The sequence below is a fragment of the Aspergillus flavus genome, chromosome 1 (genome assembly GCF_009017415.1).
Source record: "Aspergillus flavus chromosome 1, complete sequence".
Lineage (NCBI taxonomy): Eukaryota > Fungi > Ascomycota > Eurotiomycetes > Eurotiales > Aspergillaceae > Aspergillus > Aspergillus flavus.
In genome coordinates, this window is record NC_092406.1 from 5,202,722 (window position 1) to 5,229,467 (window position 26,746).

The 26,746-nt window shown below is 50.1% G+C and overlaps 7 protein-coding genes across 7 annotated transcripts; 2 read left to right on the plus strand and 5 right to left on the minus strand.

Moving 5' to 3' along the window:
• Positions 1-3,446: 3,446 nt before the first annotated feature.
• On the minus strand, positions 3,447-4,565 carry F9C07_10988 (uncharacterized protein; the record flags this gene model as incomplete). Its single annotated transcript, XM_041283877.1, has 1 exon — positions 3,447-4,565. The coding sequence occupies one exon, from the start codon at positions 4,563-4,565 to the stop codon at positions 3,447-3,449; it is 1,119 nt and encodes a 372-aa protein (XP_041140179.1).
• Positions 4,566-7,033: 2,468 nt separating this feature from the next.
• Positions 7,034-11,132, minus strand: F9C07_2141346 (uncharacterized protein; the record flags this gene model as incomplete). Its single annotated transcript, XM_041283875.2, has 1 exon — positions 7,034-11,132. A coding segment is annotated over exon 1 (2,864 nt), but the record flags the coding sequence as incomplete, so codon positions are not given.
• A 4,037-nt stretch (positions 11,133-15,169) lies between these two features.
• F9C07_10991 (putative AMP-binding domain protein) lies at positions 15,170-17,148 on the minus strand (the record flags this gene model as incomplete). Its single annotated transcript, XM_041287905.1, has 5 exons — positions 15,170-15,477; positions 15,539-16,168; positions 16,228-16,674; positions 16,749-16,944; positions 17,020-17,148. 5 exons carry the CDS (start codon positions 17,146-17,148, stop codon positions 15,170-15,172), a joined length of 1,710 nt encoding a protein of 569 aa, XP_041140176.1.
• Positions 17,149-18,175: 1,027 nt separating this feature from the next.
• Positions 18,176-19,823, minus strand: F9C07_2280032 (60S ribosomal protein uL13). Its single transcript, XM_041287904.2, has 5 exons — positions 19,645-19,823; positions 19,334-19,469; positions 19,104-19,157; positions 18,786-19,044; positions 18,176-18,696 (listed from the first exon to the last, which is right to left on the minus strand). The coding sequence occupies exons 1-5, from the start codon at positions 19,663-19,665 to the stop codon at positions 18,558-18,560; spliced, it is 609 nt and encodes a 202-aa protein (XP_041140175.1). The 5' UTR covers positions 19,666-19,823; the 3' UTR covers positions 18,176-18,557.
• A 598-nt stretch (positions 19,824-20,421) lies between these two features.
• F9C07_2141354 (pyridoxal phosphate-dependent transferase) lies at positions 20,422-22,630 on the minus strand. The gene has a single exon (XM_041283868.2). The coding sequence runs from the start codon at positions 22,459-22,461 to the stop codon at positions 20,623-20,625; it is 1,839 nt and encodes a 612-aa protein (XP_041140174.1). The 5' UTR covers positions 22,462-22,630; the 3' UTR covers positions 20,422-20,622.
• Positions 22,631-22,716: 86 nt separating this feature from the next.
• F9C07_1142143 (Metallo-dependent phosphatase-like protein) lies at positions 22,717-24,496 on the plus strand. The gene is made up of 3 exons (XM_041283874.2): positions 22,717-22,880; positions 22,953-23,239; positions 23,365-24,496. Exons 2-3 carry the CDS (start codon positions 23,044-23,046, stop codon positions 24,219-24,221), a joined length of 1,053 nt encoding a protein of 350 aa, XP_041140173.1. The 5' UTR covers positions 22,717-22,880; positions 22,953-23,043; the 3' UTR covers positions 24,222-24,496.
• Positions 24,497-25,404: 908 nt separating this feature from the next.
• On the plus strand, positions 25,405-26,158 carry F9C07_10995 (uncharacterized protein; the record flags this gene model as incomplete). The annotated part of the gene is made up of 3 exons (XM_071507540.1): positions 25,405-25,495; positions 25,634-25,720; positions 25,887-26,158. The coding sequence occupies 3 exons, from the start codon at positions 25,405-25,407 to the stop codon at positions 26,156-26,158; spliced, it is 450 nt and encodes a 149-aa protein (XP_071366029.1).
• Between the last annotated feature and the right edge of the window lie 588 nt (positions 26,159-26,746).

The following is a 26,746-nucleotide window of genomic DNA, read 5'->3' on the forward strand; positions in this document are numbered from 1 at the left end:
CAAGTAGAGGGGCTGTATGTGGCAACCGAGTACCACGACGTGAAAAAGGCCAAGTTACTACCCTAGAGATTTCTGAGTAAAGGGCACTTTCTGCATTGGTTAGAACACCAAGAGAGCTGGCTGAAGCTCTCCTTACAAGCCTTTCCAATATATCCACCATTTGATGCTTTAATCATTCCGCAGTACTATGGTCATGATGCTTGTTGTCGTCCTATTTCCAACCAGACAGGATTAATACTGGATTCACACGTAGTGACAGTGCCCGGGCAAGGATTCCCCTGCCAATGGCCTTGCACAAGAAGAGCGAGAACCAAACTTGTTCGACAGGGACTGACCGCGCTATGAATGTGACAGCAGTCATTCAACAATAGCATTAGTACATGCCTCAAAATCTCGGTCTCTCATCGACTGGTGGCACAGGTGAACTTTCACCTCCGCCTCTCACGCCTCAGCAATCTTCTCAGAATCACAGGCGACCAGACTCGATGCTGGACGTTCACTTTGCCCGACCTCATGGAGAGCCTTACTGTCTCGCTCCCCTATGTTTGGTATTGTTTTTCAATATTTTGGGTTCTCCCTTACCCGTAAATCTCCGGGATCAGAAATAGGACTGGTCGGTTAGACAACGTCTTGTCACACCGTCCCTCTGGCAACATCCACTGAGGCCAATGGCTAAAAGCCGCTCTTATTGGCTCAATGCGAGGCAGTACGTGAGAGAGTGATTTTGACCCAACGAAGCAGATCGCCGCGACGCTGCAAAGTGCATAGCAGTAAATCTTTCTGACGAAGAAGAACTTGACATATCCTCACCGTAGAAGCCTGATTCTTCGATACGGCGAATTATATGGCACTCCCATCTCAATAGTTAACTTCATCGATGTCACCGTGAGGCATCATCCTGTGGTGTGTCCTATATTACCTCCCATCTTCATCCAAAGCATAACTGTAGCTAACTGTCTAAGCATAAGTGTTGGAATGAACGCTCCCGGGAGACACAAGCGCACATAGGGGTTTTGAGAACTAATGATGATTGTGATCGTCGCTGCACGATCCTGTGTTAGACAGAGGCAACAAACAGATGGTCGAGGCGCTCATTTCGGCGCATCCGCGGGCGGCTTCGAACCCAATGCATGCCCTGGGGGTTGCCTACGCCTGTTATCACGATGAAACTGCTTTTGAGGCCGAGAAGGTCAGGGTTTGAAGACATCAGTGGACTGTGTCCAGAAGGTATCCCACCAAACGACCCACCTGTCATCCTGCCAAAGTAAGTCGATGTTGAAGATACTCAGGGTGTTGCTCTCGAGAGTGCGATGTCGCTGCACGGCTCCAGAATAACATTGGCTACCTCCCGGTAACGACAGATCGCCCCAAGAAACGTGTCATGAAACCATTACAAGACACAGCTTCCAGTATAGTTATCAGCGGCAGAGTGCCATCAGACCAATCGAGAAACTTCTCCACGATCCTATTCATTGGAAGGAGTTGTCAGTGTCGGTACAAGAAATCTAAAATATGCCCCCTACCAAGTCAGGAATGTAACTGAATTTATCGAGATAGCATTGCTGACACCCGGGATCGGGACGGTCAGGGAAGCGGAAGAGTATATGTGCAAGACACCTTTCACGCCGATATCAGGATACTTGGACCATCCCGGACTTGTATACACTGGGACAGGGGATCGCCGATGGTCGAGCCGTCACGGGGATCCCGAGACTACCGTTGGCACCATTCTGCGGAGCAACATAGGCGCACACGCCGCTATTACCGCCGGGCCAGGCGACGATCAGTCGTGGGCAGACTTGGCTGAAGTCACGGCCCGGAAACGGACTTGTGACGACGACTTACCTTACTCAGCCGCATTGTAGTCCGAGTAGAAGTAGTTATCGACTGGAAGGTTGCTCAAGACGAATGTGGACGGAAGCTCTGGACATGTCGCCGAGTGCAAAACGGAGTTTAGAAAGGAAGACTGCCATCTGTTAACTTGGATCAATCAATCAATCAATCAAGATTCCATCAACCTCCTAGAGTCTCGCTGGTGAGTCAGAATTTGCGTCGAATACGCCGAATAGAAACCCCCAGAAGCCCATACTATACAGATATACATAAGAAAACGACGTGGAGCCATATAAAAAGCCGTACACAGCCAAAACGCCTTCCACAGTTATGAAAAGATAATATACCTGCACCATCCTTGCGCTCACTTCCCCTGCTCGCCATATAGTTCCACGTAGGTGAGATCTCAGCCTAGGTTGACCCCGTAGGTCATGGCGTGACCGTTTAACCAGCATGTTCGCCGTCTGTTCCTGTGGTTGTTCGCTCATAGCTCTGTGTCAGCTCCACCTTGCAAAATTGACCCAGGGCTTATTTGTGTATAAACTCGGCAACGTACGGATAGCCTGCGGGTGCGATATAATATCCTCATAGTCTGTAGCCTTGCCGCGTAGCCCCCGAATCCCAGCTATATCATGAGGCAACGCCTCGCACAGATCGATGTACAGCGGATATTGCAGGAGGGCATATGTTAGGGTCTGGGAGCTCTCCCGCAGGAACACCGGTCTGACTCGGCCGTTTTCGTCTTGAACAAAAAGCTGCGAAGCTCTATCTGATGCGTGCAGCATCTGAGTGGCGATCACCGTGTGCGGCTTAGAAAGACCCAGAGATTGTTAGCTTGGATATTCCTGTTGCTTGGAGCACTAACCAGACCGAGGGGAGCCAGGATAGACACTAGGCGCCTAGGAACCCGATTCCGACAAGGGATTTCACGATGTACCCGATCGAGACGAGACAGGTGCGTAGGAAACAATCCAATAATACATTTGCCGTGCGAACTGGGATTTAATTGACTTTCGGAACGTGGGGTGACATCCATGGAGGTGAGAAGCTAGTATGGAGAAGTGGATCGCGGGGAACAAACTTTGATATACAATTCGATTATCAAATCTATGGCGGGCAACTCCGACAATTGCCCGAAGTTTATACACTGAATGCATAGCGGTGTGTTTTGTAACTTGGTATTGTTAATTGTTATTTTAACGTAGAATTATATACTCGAACCTGGATATTACAATCCAGCTTCATCTGGTAGGCCTATTTGCCAGGCATGGTTGTGCCCTCCATACGGCCCATCTGCCGTGTGTATATATATGCACGGCAGGAATCTCGTCCAAATGGCGAGAGCCGGGCGTGATGGGGTATACTTTGTATACTTTGTACATGAGTTCCTCCCATGTGTATCTGTATGTAGTTCTGTCCATCCGAACTCACCGTAGACTTCCGTCCTGTATATGTATATGCTCGGTATATTAAGAGGCTTTTGCATGTCGTGATCTCATAATTCGTCATTCGTTGAGAAAGACAACTCAGTGGTTGAGAGTCAGGTAAAGGAGACGGACGAAGATGGGGGGTTCCGAGGGTAAGGGATCAAAGGGGAAAAAGAATCTAGGGTGTCACCCCGGACTTTCTGTCGACGTTTTCGACGGGAGGCTCTTCTGTTGATGTAGGGAGGTAAAGTCCACCGGACTAAGTTCTCGATCGGGATACGGATGATTTGCGTGGGTTTCGCCGCTCCATGAATGGGACACCTCTGAGTGGCCGGTCTCATGATCTCGGGAAAGCCCGGCATGCTCGAACATGGCGATTGAAACATCGTCCGTGTCCATCCAGGGGTGGGAGCGGTGGCGTGCGGCTGGCATTGCATGTGTGAGATCGGATGTGACCCGACTTGCGTCGACGAAATCGGGGAAGTCCGACGTGGGGCGGGCGACCGACTCGGTCTTCCAGACATGGCTGCGGACGAGATGCACCAGCTTGCCCAGCACGGCGAATTCCAATTTCAATTTGATGCTGTACACCACGCCTTTAATCATCGTCTCCATGATGTACATGTCCTTATACTCAACTACCAGCAGGCCGACGTCCATCAGGATACTGACCAGATTGATGGCGACCAGCTGGTACATGATTTTGCGTTTGCCTCTGTCGGGGTCCAGGCGGAGCATTCGTACTGTTTCCCAGATGTACAGACCGGAGATAATAAATTCCTGGATACAAAAACCGGTCATCTGGATCTTCTCCATGATGTTGTATCCGTTGATGTAGGCGGCCCGGCCACCGGCCAGGTTGGATCCATAGGTTAAAACAGTGGTTGGAATGTGCAGGATAATGGCATCCACGATGATCATAGCGAGCACGCGGCGGAGGATGCGGGCATTGCCCAGGACCAGATGGAGTCGCGAATAGAGAACCAGGGACTGGCCAGTGACCATCGCCCACCAGCCGATGGTGATGAAGGTGACGGAGAGCCATGTTTGGTCGGTCAAGTTGAAGAACTTCAGCAGGAAGCCTACCTGGTAGGGCACGAGACCGACTGAGGAGGCAATGAACAAACTCCAGAAGTAAAGGCCGTGGTACTGACTGAAGGTGACGAAAACGAGGATGATGAGTTCGATAGCATTGTACCAGGTCACGGCGGCGAGGGTCGCAATGGCAATCTTGAAACCAATGTCGTTGCCGGTATAACCCCCGGTGATACCATTCCCGGGCGAAGCACCATGCCCTGAGACCATGTCGAGTTAGAGGCTCGTCCCTTTAAGCGTGCGGATAGATACGAGGCATGATTTGGCGTTTGTGGGGGACTGCCAGCACGGAAACCACATCCACCATATAAAACAGGCCCAATAAGCCTTCGCTAGAGGTGGAGTATGTGTTCAACAGAAGATAAATGGGGTAAAAAGTGGGAAGTCAGCAAGAAGAGAAGAGGAGGAAAGGGAAGAGGTGAGCAGATGAGAAGATTAACTGGTCTCGTCAGGTGAGAGGCTGTGACCTAGTTTCTGGGGGCGGATTTTCTGGGGAGTGGAGATGAAGAACTATAATAATCATCGGTAGGGACATCCAAGAAATAAAAAAATAAAAAATAAAAAAAAAAAAGGGAAAAAAGGGAAAAAAATAAAAATAAAAACTAAAATCCAATTTCTAAGCCTCAGATCGATTCTCCGCGGATGTATGATGGATCAATGCACAGGCCCTACTCAAATTCAAGATCCATGCAGGAGTGAACAATCAAAAGGTCTCCATCTGGATCAGTGAAGGACCGGAAATGGGTCCCAAGAAAAAGGATATGTGGTCCTTTGTTACCCGGTGACTGATCCAAATTGACAGAGAAATTAATTGTCCGATCGATGGAAAAAGAAAAGCACCGAAAGAGACAGGCTGGGTCGCGAGACGATCATCCACAGATCCCACCAGGTTCCTCCACTGGGAGCTGTACTATCTAGCTAGCCCCAATAATACGCAAACGAATTGATCTCATCTTGGTTAACCTCATGATGACAACAAGGCATCGACAGCTGAAGCGAAGTCTCTTTCCCAGCTCGTCGCATATCAGATCCAGCCCGTGTCCTTGTCGTGATTTGTTTGCCAGATATCTTTTCGTAGTAGCGGTGGGATCGGACGGTTTCCGTTTCCCCCAATCAATTTAAAATTTGCATGTCGACCGAGAGAGGTACAGAGAGCTCTCGCCTGTCAGGTGTCAGTGGCTCCACTTGCACACGGGCAATCACAAAACTGCATCGTTCGTTTAGTTAGTTAGTAGTTAGTACTTTGGTTCCCGTCCGGCGTCCACTCCTTTTTTGCCCTCTTGGACTCTCGCGAATCACGGGATCTCCCAAATGAGTCAATTTGGCCTTAAACCCTAAGCTGGACGTGGATCTCTCCACGAGAACGAGAAACAAGAACAAGACCAAAAAGCCATTCAATCCCGGTTTATTTTCTCATGATTTTAATTAGTTTACTTGGTTAGCAGGATTGCTTTCTCCCTTAATCCCGCATCGCAACACCCAACAGACCGGTTCTCCCCTTCAACAAGGCAACCTATTACACACAGCTCGACCCATCGTGGGGCCAGAACTGAGGTCAGTCCAGCAAGTACTCCGGACGTTATCTCTGATCTCACTGGAAGCTGAGCACAAACCCATCCCACACGCATGAAAATCCCCGTGCGAAAAAAGAAGAAGAAAAAAAAAGCAATGACTTCATCTGACCCGTGCAACCTCCACTTAGGTACCAGCTCTCCCCAAGACGGCTAAAACGGCTCCGACGGAGACGCACACCCCAATTAACCGTTGTATTCATTGTTCGCCTTAACTTAAGACTCCATCGCTAAGACTAACCATAAACTTGGGTCGACCCGGAATCCCAAACTATTGAACACCGCTTTTCCTTTGTCCTCCTGCCGTTACGCTCACTAAACCCAGCGCGGTCCGCGGTTAAGGGGGGAGGAAGGCGGTTGTTAAAAGAATGGGGTGGGTGAGTTTTAATCGTTAGGTTGGTTTGGTTATCCGGGGACTTCTTCCCCAGGGCTTTTCTTTTTTACCTCGTATTCTCAACCGGGATCCAATCGTAGTCTCGACTCCCGACCCTCGTTGGCACTTGACAGGGTCATCCACGGTGGACAATTCATCAAGCCGGCCTTAAAGTAACTTTGGTGCGTGTGTATGTGTGCTCCTTTCAACCGGCTATTTTCGTCCCTAGAGATTAAAAATTGACCGGTTACCGGATTTGGCCCTCTACCAGTATGGTAGAACGCGTTAATCGTTGCGTTGCCAACGCGGCCCATGGAATTGAATGGGTAAGGCTTCCTCTTCCCACTCAGCCACCCGCGCGGCGGTTGGAGATGTCTAGGTTCCGTTGGAATGTCTTCATATAGGTTGCTCGGGGTATGTCTCGGAAGTTGTTGCGTTCCCTTTTTCTTGGGTAATTTTGTGATTATCGCTTTAAGTGGACATCCCGTGTACTTCTCCTTTTGTTCGTTGGCCGCGTCGACAATTACGATCCTAAGAAATTCATGGAGAATAGGAAGGATAGAACTAACCCAATCGCGTAACCTACCCGGAGTACCTACGCAGGTAACCATCGAACCCTCATTTCCGGCTCAACTCCCAGAAAATCACTCAAACTACGGAGTAGAGAACATACCATATACGGAGACAATAGATACCACCCCATGACAAACATTAACCCCCCCCCCCCCCCCCCCCCCTAATAAACAAGAAACGAAATATCTGCACATAAGCACAATCCATACATTCTTACCTACATCCTACTAGTACTAGTAATATCAGTACATACATGGATGCATACATACATACCTATAGAACGGTTCCCAACGCCAACAATAGCCGTTAATATTAGAATACATCCAACACCAACAAAAATACGCTGGAACCCGATCCCTATAAACAAAGACCCGATCCAAGAAACTACATAGGAACGTCACCCTCGCTTAGACGTACCTTAATATCGATCTACCCGTCTATCTACAGTATCTATCTACCTCTCTATCCGTCAATTAATCTACAACAGTATAGTAAGATCTATCATATTTCACTCCTCAAAGTTAAATAAATGATCCTCTATACCTATCCACCTCATCAAGGATTTAAATTGCCTACTCAGCTACACATGGAACAATCACACCCTACACAACACCTAAACCCCCCCCCCACCCTAAGCCCGAACGACAGATCCAAGGAATCTAGGTACCTAATAAAACCAAGTCCAAAGATAATAAGCCCACTGCATTGTATCCCACATACCAAATAAACACCTTACTCAGCTCAGCTCAGCGCGTAAAGCCACCATACTACGATAACCCCTTCGATAAGCAAGTAATACGATACTTATACCCCTGATCGCGATGCGATGGGGTCGAATTATATAAATAGATCTCACTCGGATCGGCCCTTTGGTTTCGTTGATCGCTGGAGCACGTGCTGGGTTGCTGTAAGGGGTAACTTTGGTCTTGGGTTCTTTGTTTCCCTTTTTGTTTATTTCTTTGTGGTTTCTTTACTGATTTTGGACTTTTTTTTGGTGGTGTTTCTTTATTTCTATTTTGGTGGAGTGGAGTATAGGGGGTTTTTGGTATATTTGGTTCAGGAGTTGCTTGTGCAGTACTAGTAGGGTTGAGTAATTGATAGGGGTTATCATCTTAGTACGGTGTTGGTTCTTGCTTGGATTGATCATTTTTCGTTACCTAGAAATAAAGACCCCCGCATATGCTTATACTATACGTACTACCTATAGTGTAACAAAACAAATTATCGCTAAGCGACATACAACAGTATGCCAGTGATGCCTCAGAACATTAATCAATCATCATTGCCGATCTCAAATGCACGACGACCCTCCACAAGCCCATCACTCCCTTTAGTCACGGCCGCCCACACCGGCAAAAACTGGATAGCCTCGTCCAATGCCGGAAGAACCCCCGGCTGGTTATGATCGCTCCACAGACAGACGACATTGCCTTTCAGAGCTCCCTCGTCCCAGTCCACATCCACTGTCCATTGGTTCTCCCAGGTGCGACTCCAGAGTCGAATCTCGTTGACGCCGGCCGCGTCATACGGGAAGCGCGGGTCATATGCAGACCCGGCAACGTGGAAGTTCTTCACTGGTGTGTCGAAGAGGATCCTGCATGCACGCGTGTTCAGTCCAGACACCTCGAACCGAGCTTGCGGCTTATCGGTGGACTTGGAGATATTGAAAGACACCCAGTCTTTCATCGGGTGGTCGCCCTCCACTGGCTGCGGAGCAATCCCTTCCCAGGAGCAGGACAGCAGGTTCCTCCTCTTAGTGTGCCACTCGCAGGAAACGGTTTGGCCGGCGGCGCTGGGCAGCTCCTGGGAGACATCTTTTACAAACGGAGAAAGTCCAGCAAAGGTAGCGCTGTTGACGCCAGTATCGAGGTCTACCTCTTGTACGTAGTAAAGTTTCAAGCGGTTGGAATCTGAGAAGGGGAAAGCCACAAGGTTGTAGATCAGGGTACCCAGGAAGACCGCCAACAGGAACAAGGGGACGTGGTAGGTATACCGGTGGATGAAAGGTAGAAGCGGCGTGAGCATAATCGTCGTGAATATGGCTATCGCAACGTAGGCGAAAAGCGGATGGCCCCCGTCCTGTCCTGTCTGGCTGATGGCACTGATCGTCAGGAGCGCAAGGGGTCCGACCATGATAAGGGTAATCGGAGCAGTGAGAAGAAGCTGCAAGCCCCACGTCCATTTGGGCAACGCGTAACTCCATGCCTGCTCGCGACCATAAACATTGGGATCGATCACCTCCTCTTCTGCCACCGCATGATTATCTCCACCCACTCGTACGTAGTTTGCGAACGTAGTCCGCTGTCCGCTGCCCAGCAGGGACGTTGACTCCGTCGGCTCTTCTTCCGCCTCCTCTCCGTCGTCCTCACCAGAAGTCGTACCCCGGCGGCTACCGTGACCACTGGCCCGCCCTGAAACTGACCTGAGCTGGTTCGCATACTCGGTTTTGGACGGCAGGGCAAAGAGCTCCAAGTAGGAGATCCACGTGGCTAAGAAAATACCGGCATGGAAAAAGAAGATGAAATACCCTCCGGCCAGACCTCTTTGGTTTGCATACACAGTAGCAATCACCGCAGAAACCCAAGAGAGAACGTACATCCAGGTGAGTGTGTAGATACGATGAAAGGCCGACGGGCGGGCAAAGTCAGCCACACGGGAAACGAACCAAGCCAAAAAGACCCACGCAGCCACCATCATACTCCAAACCGCATAAGCACTGCTATGGATGATGTACGGATTAACCTTGGTGACCAAATACGCCAGGCCCACAGTGACGACGGTCGGGATTCCAAAGAGAAACGGAAAGCGGAAGAAGCCCCGAAGGCCCTGCAGGGGAACCACGTCGAGACGGTCTTCGGACTTAGCGGATGACCTGAACAGATACATCTTGTCCGCTTTCGTAAGGGCGATACTCGTAAAGAGCAACGTAAGGGGGCCGACGATAAGCAACGTCACCAGCAGTGCGAACAGCGTGTGGAGCTGGAAGAGCACAAAGGTGCTTCCGAACAGGTCAAACCACACGGCCTGGGAGCCAGATCCGCTGGGAACGCCGCCATCGGTGTTCGGCGCACCGTCAAAACGATCGGTCGAGTCGGATACAAGTCCCTCAGTTGTAGCAACAGCCGCTGACAGCATATGCCAGACCGAGTCCTTGCTCGTATGCCGAGTATCATCCTGATTCGTGTGATACCTCGCTCTGGGCTCCATGAATGCAACATCTAGACCACGCAAACCCATGTTCCCTTGAAAGATCACATAGTCCGTTTGACTAGCAATCAACCCGGTATCGAATCCATTGGCACTGAGCACCGATCCAAAAGGATGCGGCGACCGCATATACGGGCCCGTGACCTCGAAGTCAGAGCTCCGGAACAGAGTCGCCCGTCCACCAGCTCCCGCGCCCTCCAGATTGAGGAAAGTATGAGGCAACTTCGAGATCGGGTGTTGACTATACACGCGCGCGCCATTCAGGAAATCTTCTTCACCATTGTTGAACAGCACTACGAGACCTCGTCGCGGAGCATGTCCTGGTGTAGTGAAGTACTTGACGAGCTGAAGACAAGTAACAACGCCGACGCCATCATCGGTAGCCCCAAAACCGGTCGAGACACTATCATAGTGCGAGTTCACAAGCACGCCTCCCCTACTCGTCGGTACTCCGTTGGGTGCTTCCCACCAATGCTCTGTGTCATCTTCCCACCCACGGATGTAAACAATGACATTGGTCCCTTCGAAATAGACGCCGAGATCTGCATCCTTCAGGGTACCCCCATAAGTGGTCAGGTTCGAGTACACGTCATCAAAAACAAAGACATCCGGCTTTTCCTCGTCAAGAGCTCGGTACTCCTGCTCCAAGGGCGTGGAATCCAGGATCTCGTTGATCCGCCTCAGTAGCCAAGAGTGGATGACATCATTTCGGCGCGAATTGTATGGGTGGAAGCCGTTCGTTAGAACTTGAAGATCAGCCCAAGCTTCCGAGATGTTCAGGCCGCTAGGTGGGGAGCTGGGGGCTGAAGGTACAACATGATGCACGACCAGCAACGGAATCAGCAGCGCAAGATAAACGATCGCGGTGATAACAGTAACAGGCCAGCGAGTGAATGCCAGCGGGTTGGCCCGCGGCAATCGGAGTGAAGCCATTAGAGGTCGACCTCTTTTGAAAGGGTCCAGCCCAGGAGCGAGTGACGACTAAGACGCGAGCTTCCAGACACTTGCGATGTGGAGAGAGAATTGGAGATCGCGCATCAAGGCGGAAGGGGAAGTGGGGGGGAACTCTAACGGAATGACATTTAATGCGCGGACACCAAACACTTCCAATGATGTCAGCCGACCCAAGTAGCATTCCCAATAGGGTTAGCCTTATCCGTCTAAGTATAGATCCGAGGTCGCAGACCATCACATACTAGTAGTACGGAATACTACGTACCTTCAATTCAATCCTGATATCTTGCAACAGTGGGCGATCCAGGAGGAACGACTGGCACTCAGATCTTAAAGGAATCACATATAAGTCTCACGCTAGAGGTATCGTACTCGCCAATCCTGCAAGGAAATCAAATACATGGCTTAAACTAGTCTTCTAATGTCTAACTAGAAATACAAATTGATTTTGGAATGCTCCAACGCCATTGATGCAATATGTAGCTACAAATAGTGCCGAGTCCTGGACGCAATACGCCGTACTTAGATAAAATCTATACATCCCCAGCAGCAACCGTAGGAAGATGTATATATCCTGTTGCTAATGTCCCGTTTCCTCCACCAGGCCGGGTATGGGAGCGTAGCTACGTGGCAGCTTCATTCCAATGCGACCGCATATATGCCTAGTCCCGGACAGATAAAAACAACCTAGAAGGTAGGCCCTGTACCGCTACCAATGCATGTCCCATATGATCAACTGCGATAGCCACTTCGTAAACGCAACGCTCGCACCGTGACCAGATTCGTCTGAAAACAACGCGGGATGGATAAAAACGCTGAGGCCAAATCAAAGAAAGAAGAACGAGATACGCTCAAAGGTATAAGGCAGGGGTATCAACCTTGAGGATGTCCAATGTCAATATAGTCGTCATCATCGTCGTTAATTGCTGTCGCATGCATCAGGCCAGTCACTTGACCTTCATCCTCGTCTAGTTCTTCGTCATCGTCATACATGGTAGCCTCGTTCATTTCCCGGGCCGGAGGGACGGTTCGGTTCAGGTGGTCGCGGAGTTGCTTGACGCCGTCACCGCTGAATACGCAAAAAACTTGCCGCTGTTGATGCGTGAATTCCGGAGGCGCCTCGCGACAGAATTTGGTGAGCTCGTCCCGTAGAAATTCCTGCACCCCGGTCAGACTGAGGTGGGTGAGTCGAGGACAATTGTTGAGTAGAGCGTGGATTCCCTGTATCACATGTGAGACACTTGAATCCTTGGCGAGGAGCATTGACCGATCGGAAGACTTACAGGCATGGTCAAATTAACACAATAGCTTAAATGAACTCTCTCCAGGCTACTAATGGATGAATGGGGCGAGGCCTTCGGCCGTGCTAGTGCCGAGATACTGCGATCGGTGATCAAGGTGCACTTGACCAGACCGATCCGCCGCAGTTTCGGCAACGTTGCCAACTCCTGGACACTGCGGTCCGTCAGACGAACGCAACAGGCCAAATCAATGTATCTGATCCGGTTGCAGGACTTCACAAGCTGGATCACAGCCGCATCGGTGATGTTCGAACAGTGGCCCAGGTGAACGTAATGCAAGTTCTTTCCTAACTTGCATATAGCCCATACCGCACGGTCGGTAATAAATCTACATTTCGCAAGCACAAGATTTCGTAGGCGAGGAGCCGAACTAATTATGCGCTCTACAGCGTCGTCTCTGATGTTCTCACAGGCTGTCAGATCAAGAATACGGAGACTGTCCATGGAGAGTTGCTTTGGGAGTTCCAGGAATGCTAGATCGTTTATCTCTGTGCAATGTGCGAGCCGTAGTTCGCGGAGGTTGGAAAGGGTAGCCATGAGGGAAGTTACGGAACGATTAGTGACAGACTTGCAGTCGTGCAGGTCGATCTCAAGGATAGCCGGGCAGTTCCGAGCAAACGATGTGATCGCTCTGTCCGTAACTTGTATGACACCGTTAAGTTTCAACTAATCCATGTTAGCTTCAGTAATACAATTATTCCAAACAGCACTCACTCTTTTGATGTGTCGACAGTTCTCCGATACGACAATTAACGAATCATCTGACACTTTGACACAGTTGGTGATGTTAAGCCCCTGAAGCCGAGGACAGTTCCTGGCCACTGTGTATAAAGTGTGATCCGTAAGAGAACGCAGATCCGAGACATCTAGGGCTTGCAAATGTCGATTGCCTTCCACTAGATCCGATACTCCCTTGTCTGTAAGTTTCGAGCAGTTGGTCAATGTCAACCGCTCGATCCGGTTACATTGTGCGAAGGGGACAACAGTGCCGTCGCTGACCTCCTCCATCAGCGCAGAAAGATTCAGCCTCTTGATCAAATCGGAGTACGAGAAGAAACTATCTTCTTTCCCAACTGTCGTCGTAATGCTCTTCATATTGACCCAGTTGCTACAAGACGGTCGGTGCCACAGTATTCCGACACAATTAGCAGCCCATCCTCGACACACCAGCATGCAGCTCAACATATCGGCCGGCGAGCTGAGCTTGGCAAATATGGCGATCAGGAGTTCCGGGGGAAGACGTCCGATCGGCGGAAGCACATAATGCTCATTTTGTGCGTGTACGTCACGGGAGGTCGCAATGCCACCAACAGATGATTGCGAATCATTTGCCTGGGCTGTGAAGAAGTCGGTGTCATCATCAACGTTCCGGTCCGGGGATGTCGAGGATGACGACTCGGAAGGAGCTTCGCTCGAGAACCGAGCGGGTTGCCGTGAGCGGGGCATGAGGACCACCGAGGGATGCGATTCCAGCGTGTTTCAGATAGGTTGAAACGATCGGTTTGTGGGATATCTCACAAACTGATGGGAACGTGCGGCATGGACTTCGTCTCTATAAGACCATGGAGGCGAAAGGACCTAGCAAGAGTTGGCGCAACTCTTGTTCAAGATCGCTCCTATGGCCGTTGATCGGAAAAGTGAACAGAAGAAGAGACGACTTTTCTTTTGATTTGGTCTATCTCCGAAAGCTGTGTCGAGAACGGTACAGTCGAACGGGCGAGCGAAGGCGCTTAAGAAGGGGCAACGCGCGTCGGAAGTTGCCTGTGGCCGTTGCAGACTAGTGAAGGCAAGGGAGGGGTGAATAGAGGAAAGGCGGCGGCGGAGAGATGCGAGGGAGGTACAAATGTTCCTGGTGACGGATGGTTGAGTGAGCACGGCTAGGAGACGCACTCCAAGCTATGATCGAAAGCGGTTTGGCTAGGGGACTCGTGGGGCGGAGATTATATAGCCAGACAATCGGGCGGCTGTGAAGAAAGGGAAGGCGGCGTCTGCAGTTCAGCGGAAGGGAGGGGAAGTAAGCGAATCCGGTTCTGCTGGCGTTTCCGTGGGGTGTGGACTGTTTGATTATTTGTCAAAATGCCAGGCCTGGCAGACGACACTGGGAAACGAAGAATGTGAATAAAATACGGACGAGTCAGATGTCAGCAATGAGAGGGATTCCAAGTCGGTGATGGGGGGGTAGGATCTTCGCTTGATTGAGGGCAAAATTGGAAAAGACTCCCAATCGGTCGGGCAATGTTCGTCTCGTGCACCGATTGGTTACCGCTAACGCCGCCTGGACTTTGATCTTTACTAACCTTGAACCTAGTCTTTGGCAATTACCTTAGATAATGAGCAGTGAGTAGTTCAAAGTTGTTGTTTAAGGACCCTTGATCAAGGCAGACATACATATCTTAGTACTACTTCTCAATATTACCTGTCATCTCGCATTGCTTTCCCCTCCATGGCGTGTCACCAGACACACGGATCTCTCCACCTGTTTAACAACTGTCCTCCAAATATAGTATACTGGCTACTAGTACTGAATATATATCATCATCTCATCTCAACCCTCTCGGTAGGCCACTGATCCCTCCACTTGGCAGTCTATTGAGTCCCGCCCCCTTTTTCAACCCAAATGAGTATTTGGTCAGGCAAGGTCGGGTCCAGTGCCCCCCTTCCAAGAATGGGACTTATTGGCATGGCGGTTGAACTATCGGCAAGACCGTAAAGTATATTGATTGGGAAACAACAGGGATAAATGTTAGCCTATGCTGGGCGCAACCCAATCTCAAAAATTCATGTATATTGTCTAGATTGTCTATGCACAGTTATTTTCATTCTAGAACACTTCGTTCACGATCGGTTCGCTCCTTTAGCCCAGTCGCGGAGGATGTTCTTTCTCACTTTTCCGGTACTAGTCTTGGGCAGTTCCGCCACGACTTCGACCTCCCGAGGAATCATGAACTTGCTGATATCACTGGTATTTCGCGCCCATTCGATCACCTCTGAACCGGTCAAGAATTTCCCTGGCTTCACCGTCACAAATGCCTTTGGTCGCTCTCCCCAATGGCTGTCGGGAACGGCTACGACTCCGGCCTCGAGGATGTCCGGGTGGGTGACCAGCATAGACTCCAGCGCTACGGATGAGATATTCTCTCCGCCTGCATCTCGCTTATTAGCAAGAGAAAATACCACGGTGTGCTATTCAAGTTCAGGACTTACCGCTGATAATGATGTCTTTCGCCCGGTCTTGGATCTGGATTGAGCCATCGGCATGCCACACAGCCAAGTCTCCGGAGTGGAGAACGCCACCCGCGAAGAGTTTCCGCGTAGCGTCGGGGTCTTTGTAGTAGCCCCGAGCACAGATATTCCCAACGAAAACAATCTCACCTATCTCCTTACCATCCCGAGCAACATCAATAACAGTGCCCTCGGCAACATCCGTCTTAATAACTCGTACGGGTAGACTGGTCACAAAGCCATGTCCTTGCCTGGCCATCTTCTTATACCTTTCACTTGAGGGCAGGTTGTCCCATGCCGGCAGGTAATAGCCTTTCGTGATCGGCCCATATGTCTCTGTCATGCCGTATACATGCACAGGATGCAGGTTCAAGTTAGTCATCTGCTCGAAGAGATGAGGCGTCGGCGGACTCGCCGCGACTGTAACATGAACAGGCTCGGGCAACGGCTCTGCCTCCTTAGAATTGCAGAGTAGGGTATTCACCGTCGGAGCAGCATTAAAATGCGTGATGTGCTCCTGCTTCAATAGCTTCCAGATTTGCGGGTAGTCAATCTTCCGCAAGCAGTAATGGGTACCACGCACTGCCGTGACAGCCCAAGGGAACGTCCACCCTGAAAAAGAGTCAGCTGTAAATATTCATCACAAGATAATCCAAGCAATGAACACCAACCGCAAGCATGGAACATTGGCAAAGTCCACAGATACCGACACCGACCACGGTGCGAATTAAGCCCAGATTCAATCACATTGCCCATCGCAGCAAGATAGCAGCCACGATGGGTATACTCGACACCCTTCGGCCGAGCCGTCGTACCGCTGGTGTATGCAAGGGCGATAACGTCATCTTCAGAAGCAGCCTGGGCCTCGAGCCCAGGCCAACCTTTGGCCCCTGTATCCAAGTCATACGTCAAGCCTTCCAAAACCACCTCATCAAAGGGACCGGACAATTCGCCTTCGGTAGCATCCGTATCCATATCAACAATAATAGGGATACTGGGCCTTGAAGCACGATAACTCTGCAGAAGCGACAGGAACTCCTGGTCAACAATAATAGCCTCAACATCAGAGTGCGTAAATATGTAAGCGATGTCGTCCTCCTTCAGCCGATAATTTACAGCTATTCAACTACCCATTAGCCAACACCCCAACAACCGTACGTCCTATCAAATAGGTAAAAAATATACAACGTACCAACATTCACCGCTCCGGCAGCTGCAATTCCAAAGATTGACTCCAAAAACGCAGGCGTATTAGGGCACAGAACACCGACTCTCTTGAACCCATGCTTCTTCAGATAATAGGCAAGACCCCTTGCACGATCCGCCGTCTCGGCATAAGTCCGTCTCAAAACTTGGTTATTCGCAGTAACGTGATGAATGGCCACAGCCTATCCCCTAACATTAGCACTCAACCACACACCCCTTGGAACCCCAACAGGAATCGAAAGAAAGCCAAGACAAACCTCGGGTTCAATAGCCGCCGCCCTGGGCAAGAAAGATGTCGGCGACAGCGTATGGAAATTAACCCGCTGCTCTGCACCAGGGACAAAATGACCCAAGAGTCCCGACAACCTCGATACCGCACCTGACATGATTCGATCCTCGGCAACAGATATAACGACTCTTGTAAGAACAAAAGGGGCTAATTTAGACCGATTCGTCACAGGATATGCAGGAAATATTCAATCAGAAACGAGTAATTATAGATAAAGCCGGAGAAAACAAGAGTAAGTCGTCACAACCAGTCCCTGACCCCAAGTTGGAGAAAGCTGCGAAATGCGGGGAAATCGTGATTAGCTCCGAGTCGGACCGCGGAGGAGGCGGGAGGATCGATTCGATTCCCGCTGTTGTTTACCCTTCCTTCTCTCCGGAGGTTACCTTTTGTTATTCTTGGATTTAGGAAGGGTTGAAATTGTCTCGATGTGGTTAATTAGTGAAGACTTCAACTACGTTTTTGGTTATTATCTCGCTCCTTGCGTAATCCTTTCTTTCCGCCCTTGATTTGTTTTCCCTCATTCAGTGGTACACCATTTCTTAGTAGCGATTAGTAAGGTGTGCCAAGATGATTGGTCATTGGTTAGGTCCCATTACTTACGAAGGTTATCATTCAAGCGTTCGGATCACATGTTGAACTGGTGGATTTTGCATCTTGATGCTAGTACTACTGCAATAAGATATTTACATGCTTATTATTAGAACCACGAGTATTCACGGGGATGGAAAGTAAAACAGACCTGTCTGTGTTCATGCATAACCATAAATCGAGAGATTAAACCCGCTGCAGACATATCACACATACGGCGCTTAGCAGCGGGTTAATATATCAGTGTACGATACATTATATATATTATCTGTTAGAGAAATATGATCAGTTGACTAAATAGTGGCCACACGTGAAGAGACACCAATGGTGAAGGGACTTTAAGCGCATGGGTGTGTGATCACAAAGAAGTTTGACGCAGGGATAATCTCGTCACATTTGATCTACGTATCACCCGCTTATCACATTTGTGGGCGGCAACTGGACCTACAGATGGGGAGGGGGAGGACGGGGATGACCTGTAGTGTTGGGTAGCCGGGACTAGGATCGCATGGGCATGGAGAGTGATGATTGTCGAGAATGGTGATTATTCGGTCTCTGTATTAGGTAGGTATCGATGTTTACTGAATGGAGAATTTTGACAAGTAACTGGTCGTAGAGTCATTCTTAACTCGGAAAGAAAATTCTTTGGATTAAACCGCCACGGCGCGAAATAGAGGTCGGCTATTTTGAACAACCTTCCATCCCAAGCGACTCCGTTATTTTTTATAATAAGAAATCGGTCTCTCCAGCCTCCATGTGCGTCACAACATGATCATTGTGGGATATTCATGATAAGGTAGGGACAGTGAGAACAAGGTCGATCGGTTCGCCGTCCAAACAATCTCGCCGAAAGTAAACCGTTCGCGATCTCAACCCATCCCATCAAAGACACAAGCAACCAGCCGCGCAACGAGGTATCTAGTATCCGTACTGAGCAAGCTGGCTCTTGGTCTGGTCGCTGACACCGGCCGACTTCTGGGCCTGGACGAGTTGGCGGCGAGCGGCCTTCTTGCGCTCGTAGTATGCACTGCTCTTGACCTTTCTGCGCTCCTCGAGTCTGTAGTTGAAAAACTCCGTTAGCCATGATACATCCACCTCTGTAGCGAAATCTTCTCCGCTATCCATTTCAGGATATTTAATACGTACCTGGCGACAACGTCCTGGTACTTCCAGCCAACCTCGTGGCTGAGACGGCCAACGGTGCAGTACTTGCGGCCGGGGCGGAGACGGAGGACACGGAGAGCCTGGGGAACAACGACACGCTTCTTCTTGTCGTAGGGAGGAGGAACACCCTCGAAGACCTTCAGGCGCTCCATGGCAGCAGCACCACGGGCGGTCTTGTGGGGAATCATTCCACGGACGGCCTTGTAGAAGATGCGAGAGGGAGCACGGAAGTGGAAGGGACCTGCGATCATTCAGCACAAGTCCACGGAGATGCGTCGATATTCTGTCGGTTGAACTCACCTCCGCGGGTAGGGTTGAAACGGGTCATCTTGCGAAGGTAGGCGTGGTACTTGACTATATCCCAATATCCATGTTAGTCCGTCTGTACCAGTAACAATGTTCATCTGTTGTTCCACCGCCATTTGCGTAATTCTTGCGTAGATCTCCTCCTCTTTCCAATGCTTCCTAAACCGCCCCAAAACTTCCGAGCAAACACAAGTAGAAAAAACAGATCGGGTCGGATAACGTACGCTTCGCGCGGAAGAACTCGCCGGAGATGTTGAGGGCTTCACACCTCACGACGACGATCTTCTGACCATTGAGCAACTGCTTAGCGACAGTGCTGGCCAGACGACCAAGAAGGTGTCCCTTGCCGTCAATGACGACCTGCCAAAATCCATCACAAGTCAGCGATCATTGTAAACCCAAACAGAGTGTCTTTCCCTTCTCCGATATCTCTCTATCTTCCTCTCCGCATCCACGGCATTTCACTGTCTTCAAAAGATATATCACGGAAGGTTTCCACCCGGAAAGCGACTGCATGTGAAGGGGGTGTACGCACGACTGGCTCGGTGGAGGACATCCTGCTCTTCTGTCACGAAAATATCCAGCGAAAGGAAGAGCGCTGCTCTAGGATACTCCCTTGGGATGTATGTTGTCGGCGGTTGTTGTCGTTGTGGGCAGGTTCTACGCACACAACGAAGTCGGATGAGTTCGCACGCTGGCTAAGCGAGGCTAATGTGCGGCTTTGGTAAGGTCGAGGAGGGCCCCAGCCCTAACTCCGGCCAATCCCGTTGAGCGCTATCACGTGAGGCTCCCGGAGATTCCAGCCCCGTCCGCCTCTGTACCAACTTGATAGGCCCGCTCCACTATCGTTTGCCCTTATCAGGGAGTTACCTTGTGGTTTCCAAGGCCAGTGATGTCAAACATTAATTGGTAGATAGTACTTTGTATCAATGATTCCGCACACTTATCGCTGCCCGCCCCGCAAGTGCAACTGGGCGGAACTACAGTCACCAAACCGTTTCAGTCCGTCTAGAGGTACACTTTGAGGAATGCAATCACCACTATGGACCATAGACTGTATTAAACCACTTGCAGGCTATACAGGTTACCATGTAGAGGATTCATTACGACCTCTGCGGTCTACGTAGTCGCACAATGTATCCTAAAATAGATGGCAGTTGATTTCTTGGTTAGACCTATAGCTGGGTAGTATAGAGGCCGTGCTGGAGAGTTGTACCAGCAGTGTTGAACATTTTGCTTTGAGATTGAGATCGTATTTCCAATTACCGAGATCTTATTTGGATGAAGATCACTGGGTCCGCTGACTAAGTGGTACCTGAAATTAATGACATTAGAATGATGTTGATTACCATTATTATTATAATACTATATGTCTTGTGCTCGTTAATCGCAGCGTATTATACATATATCAACGGAGATTTCCTGGTAGAAGAGAAAATGTCTGGCTTTCGTTACAGCATCGAGGTGAGATGTGAAGAAGTAGTAAACAGCGTCCCTGGCTGTGTCATGTTCTTCAATACAGGGGCAATTTGGCGTCTCGAGTGCCTCTCTCGATGACTTCTTCGATATTCCAGCGAGGAGGCTCAATCGTCTTCTTACCTCCCTTGAGGTCTTTGTCGGACGGAGGGTCCCTCAAACCGCCCGCAACACCGGTCGAGTACTTCAGTTCCAGAGCATCTCCTATCTCATCGCAGACCCGCAGGATGCGGTCGAGATCGTCCTTGGTGTGCGCAGCGGACACACAGAATCGTGCGCGAGAAAGTTCTAACGGGGTTGCCGGGTAGGTTACGACGACGACGGAGATCTTACGCCGTAGCATTTCGTGAGAAAAGGCTGGCATCTTGGCGGGGTTGTAAAGCATGAGGGGAACAATCGGTGAGTCGTCGTGTCCGTAGACAATGAATCCAAGTCTCTTGAGTCCGAGTCTCAGATACCGGGAGTTGAAGGCCAGTCGCTGCACTCGCTCAATACCTTGGCCAGGGTGAAGGGGGTCCTCATCGGCAATGAGGCGGAGGGAAGAATAGATTTGTGCCAAAACTGAAGGCGCGGGTGCTTCGCCAAAAACCTGACCGGCGTTCGTAAAGCGAACTTTGTCGATGATCGCCTTGTCAGCGGCAATGTAACCCCCATTGGCGCCAAAGGATTTGGTGAAAGTGCCCATGAGGATGTCGACCTCGGCAGGGTCAACCTTGAAGTAGTCACAGACACCACGTCCATGGGGTCCGACGGCACCAATTGAATGGGCCTCGTCAACAAAGAGGTGGAATTTGTATCGTTTCTTGAGCTCGAGAATCCTAGGAAGGTTGCACATGGTGCCTTCCATAGAGAAAAGACCCTCGACAGTGACAAGGATCTTCTTCCATGGTCGGTGTGTGCGTGGCTGACCTTGGGAGATTGCTTCTCTCAGGCGCTTCTCGAGATCGGCCATGTTATTGTGTGCAAAAACTTGAATAGCAGCACCCGAGAGACGGGCACCGAAACGAATAGACGCATGGTTAAGCTCGTCGGACAGAATCAGACAACCCCGTTCGACAAGAGCTGGGAAGATAGTGGCGTTGGTCACAAAGCCCATCGAGTAGACGATTGCAGACTCCTTTCCGACAAACCTGGCAATCTGGTTTTCTACCTCGAGGTGGAGCTTTGAAGTCCCCGCCTCGCTACAAGATCCCGCCATGCTGATACCATCCCGACGAATAGTCTCCTCCGCGAAGTCAGAACAGGGTCCCTCGGACTGAGCAAACCCGAGATAGTTGTACGAACTCAAATTCAGGGTATCGGTCGTCGTTCCAGTAAGCTGGAAATGAAGATTGTCCTCTGACGTCTGATCAAGCAGGGTGATATACCTGCCGGGAACACCCGTCGTAGGCCGTTCGAAGCAATCGTTAATTCTCTGTTTAAGACGCCTCGTGTAGAAGCTCTCGAAATCACTGTACAGCGACGCGTATCCATTCTGAGGCCTTAAGTGACGATACGTATGCGAGCGGAACCACTTCGCAAAGTAGTCATGGAAGTGACCCAAGAAAATGAGAACCAGGAAGCTGATATACGTCGTCAAGGCAATGAAGTAGGGGGGCTCATCAAGCACCGGGTCCGGTATCTCGCCGCCCGGGTGCTCACTTTTGTAAAGATGAGACGGATCCCCGAGTGGGCCGAACTCGGCATGCTGCTTCGCTAGCTTTCGAAGCTCGATGGGATCTAATTCAGCAATTTTTGGCGCATCGGATGGATTACTGGAGACCGCGCGGAGGGAAGCGACGGCTGTCAAGTTGTCGGATGGCACCACCGCGGGATTACTGCTGCTCGGTATCTCATTTTTCGCCTGGGATTTCTTTTTGCGATTCCAGCGAGGCATTGTGCCAAACAGATTGTGATGTGGCGGTGGTATCCTCAGTCGGGTGAGGATAAGGTGGCTGGCCTTTGGGATGGAAAATTGTTGCTTGTTTCAGGATCGGGAGATCGCCAGTCTGACAGGAGAGAAGAATGTACTCCGTACGTACTACGTAAGTAGTGGGAATTGAAGGTGGTCATGACTTAAGGTCACCTTGTCTCCACTATCGGAATGGCCGGCTTTCTCTTTGTCACCCGTCCACCAGGATTGATTGGCCCGCGGGTTCTAGACTGGGTCTGTTCGGTTTTGTCCCCAGTGGCCAGATTTTTTACGACCAACATGGACCTGTCAAATTTGCGTGGAGGGAGTTCTTTTTTATTGAGCTAGCTCAAATGGGTGGTACAAAATATCTTATCTTCGGACCCATAGTAGATATCGTCTTAGTATGATGTTATGGCAATTTCATTCAAGCATTGCTTTGTGGGTCCCGTGTTAATCATCACTATCAAAATCAGTCTCTCATAGTTAATCCTTCGTGAATTGGAAAGTGTATCCTCACTGCCTCTCATTCAGCTACATCGGGAGCCAAGATTCCACAATGGAAATATGCGCCGCAAGACGCGCTTCGTCTGTGTCTCCGATACCCACGGCTACACCCCAGCCGAAGCCGGCTTCAAACTCCCAGCAGGCGACGTCCTCATCCACGCAGGCGACCTAACAAACCAAGGGAGCATAACCGAGCTGCGCAAAACCATCAACTGGGTGGCCGCGGCTGATTTCGAGGTCAAAATAGTAATCTGTGGTTAGTCCTACTGCCCCAGACTCAGCCTCAGCCCTGCGCAGGCTATATTTACCAACACTGTTTTTTCCCCTCTCAGGAACTCAGCCTTGCTACGAATAAATTACTAAATCAGGTTAAATCCACAGGCAATCACGACATCACACTAGACCCAAACTTCTACGCCAAACACGGCCCCAAATTCCATAATCAGCGTCTAGAAGATCCCCAGAAATGCATCGAAGTGGTAACTGCATCGTCTTCGATTGTGTTCCTCAGGCACCAGTCAGCACTAGTCCGCTTGACCCGGCCCAACGGCCCAAACACCATCTTTAAAGTATTCGGATCGCCCTTCTCCCAATCACCCGGGACCTGGGCATGGGGATACGAATCCGTCGACGCCGCTGCGCTCTGGAGCCGCATCCCATTGGACACCGATTTGGTTGTTACGCACACGCCGCCTCATTCCCATTGCGACCGCCGAGCGACCGGTGGTTCCGTTGGGTGTGAGGCCCTGCGTCAGGCGCTGGCTCGAGTTCGTCCTTCTCTGGCGATCTGTGGCCATGTCCACGAGTCGCGAGGCTATGAGCGAGTACGATGGCCACTGTCGCCGTTGACAGGGTCAGAGCAGGTTATTCGCGGGGCGTTGCCTGAACCGGGAAGTAAGAAGCAAAGTCTGATCGACCTGACGGGCAAGAAAGCGCAGCGATTAGAGAATGACGATTGCTTTTTCGACGACGAGAAGAACAATCAAGGCGCGCTTTTCCCTCCAGCGCAGAATACCCTGATCCTCTCGTCTGCTGATGATGTCGAGGAATCTACAACGTCATATCCTCGATTAAGACCAGACGAATGCCCAAGTGACCCACTGAACGATCGTTCGCGTCGACGAGAAACCTGCATCGTTAACGCGGCGATCATGGCGACAAGCTGGCCTCATCGCGGAGGGAAACGGTTCAATCATCCCATCGTTGTGGACTTGGAGCTCCCTGTATGGCGAGAGTGAACTGCCGTGGACTGGCCAACCACTGCGAGATACATCGCCCAGTGCCAATTAATGTATCTACCCACTGATCGCGCGCCATCGGCAAGGGTTCCGAAACTTGTCCTTCTGTGTCGATTCCTCAAACTCATTCGAGACAACGCAGCGATTGGTTTCCCAGTGCTGTCTGTCTGGTAGCAGATAGCTTGAACTTTGACCTATCCTTGACGTATGGTTCGCTCTTTAAATCGGGGTAACATGCACGGCTGCCTTGGAACAAAGGGGGAGCTACTCTTTCTTGCGCCATTGCCTTCCTGCCTGATAGCTTAATGGGAGGTTGTTTGTTTTTGTGTGTATTACATCATGGAGGGTACTGTTACATGGGGATAGGCACGGGTATGCAACCGGTGCATTAAGTTGGCTGGAGTTTCACCCCTCCCTGTGCCATATCGTCACTGAGGTATATGCCTAAATCGAAACGGATTCTTTAGGTCCCAAACAACAAAAAAGAAAATACATAAATCAAGAAATCTAGAACAATAAAAACCAAGAAGACAAAGCATAGCCACTGAAATCATTCGCCACATTCTAGCTTCCGATTTATGCGCGAAATAACCTCACATCCAACACCTCGACAATGTAGCACAAGATGAACAAAGAAAGGCAACTTCCAGAGGGAAGGAGATAACCGAGTCATCTGCACTCCAGGTATTTCTCCTATCAGGAAGTGACGGTCGTTGACTAAATCAGCCACAAGGTGTGTAATCCAGAATCGAACCATGGCTAGAAGCTGGACAGCATCTTTCTGGATGGTTAGCATAAACGTGGGATCCTTGACTACCTTAATCCTACTCCGTACTCTGTGCTGTATCGCATCCGACTTAATGAGGGGTGGTTAACCAGCAGGGATGCATTGCCCTGGAGACCTGTTCTTTGTTCTTTGTAGATGAAACTTGACTCTTCGAGCAGGAAGGAATAATTCACATGAACCATCGTAGAGGGTCCTGTTCCCACTCAATGGATCATGCTGAGTTGGATGAAGGTGACTAAAGAGGGGTGTTGTCCCAAACGCTTAGTCACAGCGTAGGTACGGTAACTGAACTAATACCATAAGATGGGAGTACCCAATACAGTTACATGGGGCGCCACTTGGCGCTTTGGCGCGTTAACCCTGAATATTTCCGTTGTTCACAAGACCATTAGTGAAATGGGGCCAGTGGAGTCGATCTCTAGCCGCCGACTGGGTATCTTGATAAGATTCAAAATGTCCTTGGTACTAGTCCCGACCAACATCATTGGTACGGTGACAGTATTAATACCGATCAGAGTGACGATGATCGTACGAAACTCACCATCACACTCCCACGAGGCACGAAGAGAACGAGCATTCCCCCCCCCCACATCAGGTTATGTATCCGATAACGTAAGCCAGTCAGGTACGCCGATCACCCGGGTCAGCAGCGCTGTCCAACACGACGGCTTCAAATCAGACTCAGTCATCAGGCATAGGTGGTGGTCGGTCGGTGAGTGGCAGACAGATCAATTGTGCATCGGAACAGCAATCCGTTGCTTCATCCCCTGCACTCTTCCAAGCCTGAAGAATGGATGGCCAATGATTCCTCGAAATGAAAGCTACAATCTCGCATGTTTACTTCGGATAAGGTTTCAGCATCATTCTTACTTTGTTAGGTATTTCCATCGGAAAGCTTGGGGGATCTACACCGTCTGAAGGTCCAGAAAACCTGGAGCCATCATTGGATGCGCTGGCTCGGGGAGATGAAGCAGAAACGAGCCTAATGTCGGGACAATCATTGCATGAAGAGCGGCTGAGCTGGTTGGACGCTCTGTGTAACAGGCTCCATGTGCAGATGACTGCAGCCAGGGACCCAATTACGCATTTCGAGAAGGATCTCTTTCGCAAGGCTTCGGCGGCCTGTGCCACAGCCATGACCGGGAAGTAAAGGTAGTCTGACAGCTATCGTATAGTCAGATTGGCGGAAGCATCCCAGAGATCGAGTGATGAATAATAAATAGCTACATTACGACAGCCTTTTTTATTTGGTTGGTTGGTTTCGGTAGGTCTCACCGTTGGTAAAAAAACAAAGTGATAGATCGACATTTGACACTGTGCGATGCCTTTGCCGCTAGAGATTTGTGATAGAGGTAAAATCTTGTGACAACATAACCGCCGAGTAAGGAACGCTTGCTTGCATGTAATCTAGCATTGTATTCTTTCTCTCTAGCAGTAAAAGGTCGATACAATTGTACCTAGTGTTATCAGTCATATCAGTTACGTGATGTACCATTTCCTCGCTGCGGAACCTGCCGGTATTGAACCATGGGACGGTTTCACACGAGCCTGGGTTCGGATCGTGTGGCTACAACCGTGGATACCCCTCCAGGCACGAAGTATGTACGTCCAGCGTTGTCTGGGGAGAGAAGGGGGTGGGCAACGCTGCATAGAGCCGAGAAAACCTTCGGCGCCATGAAGTGAACATTCTCCACATTGGTTGACATGCAAGCTGTAGGGAAAGATGAAAAGGGGAAAG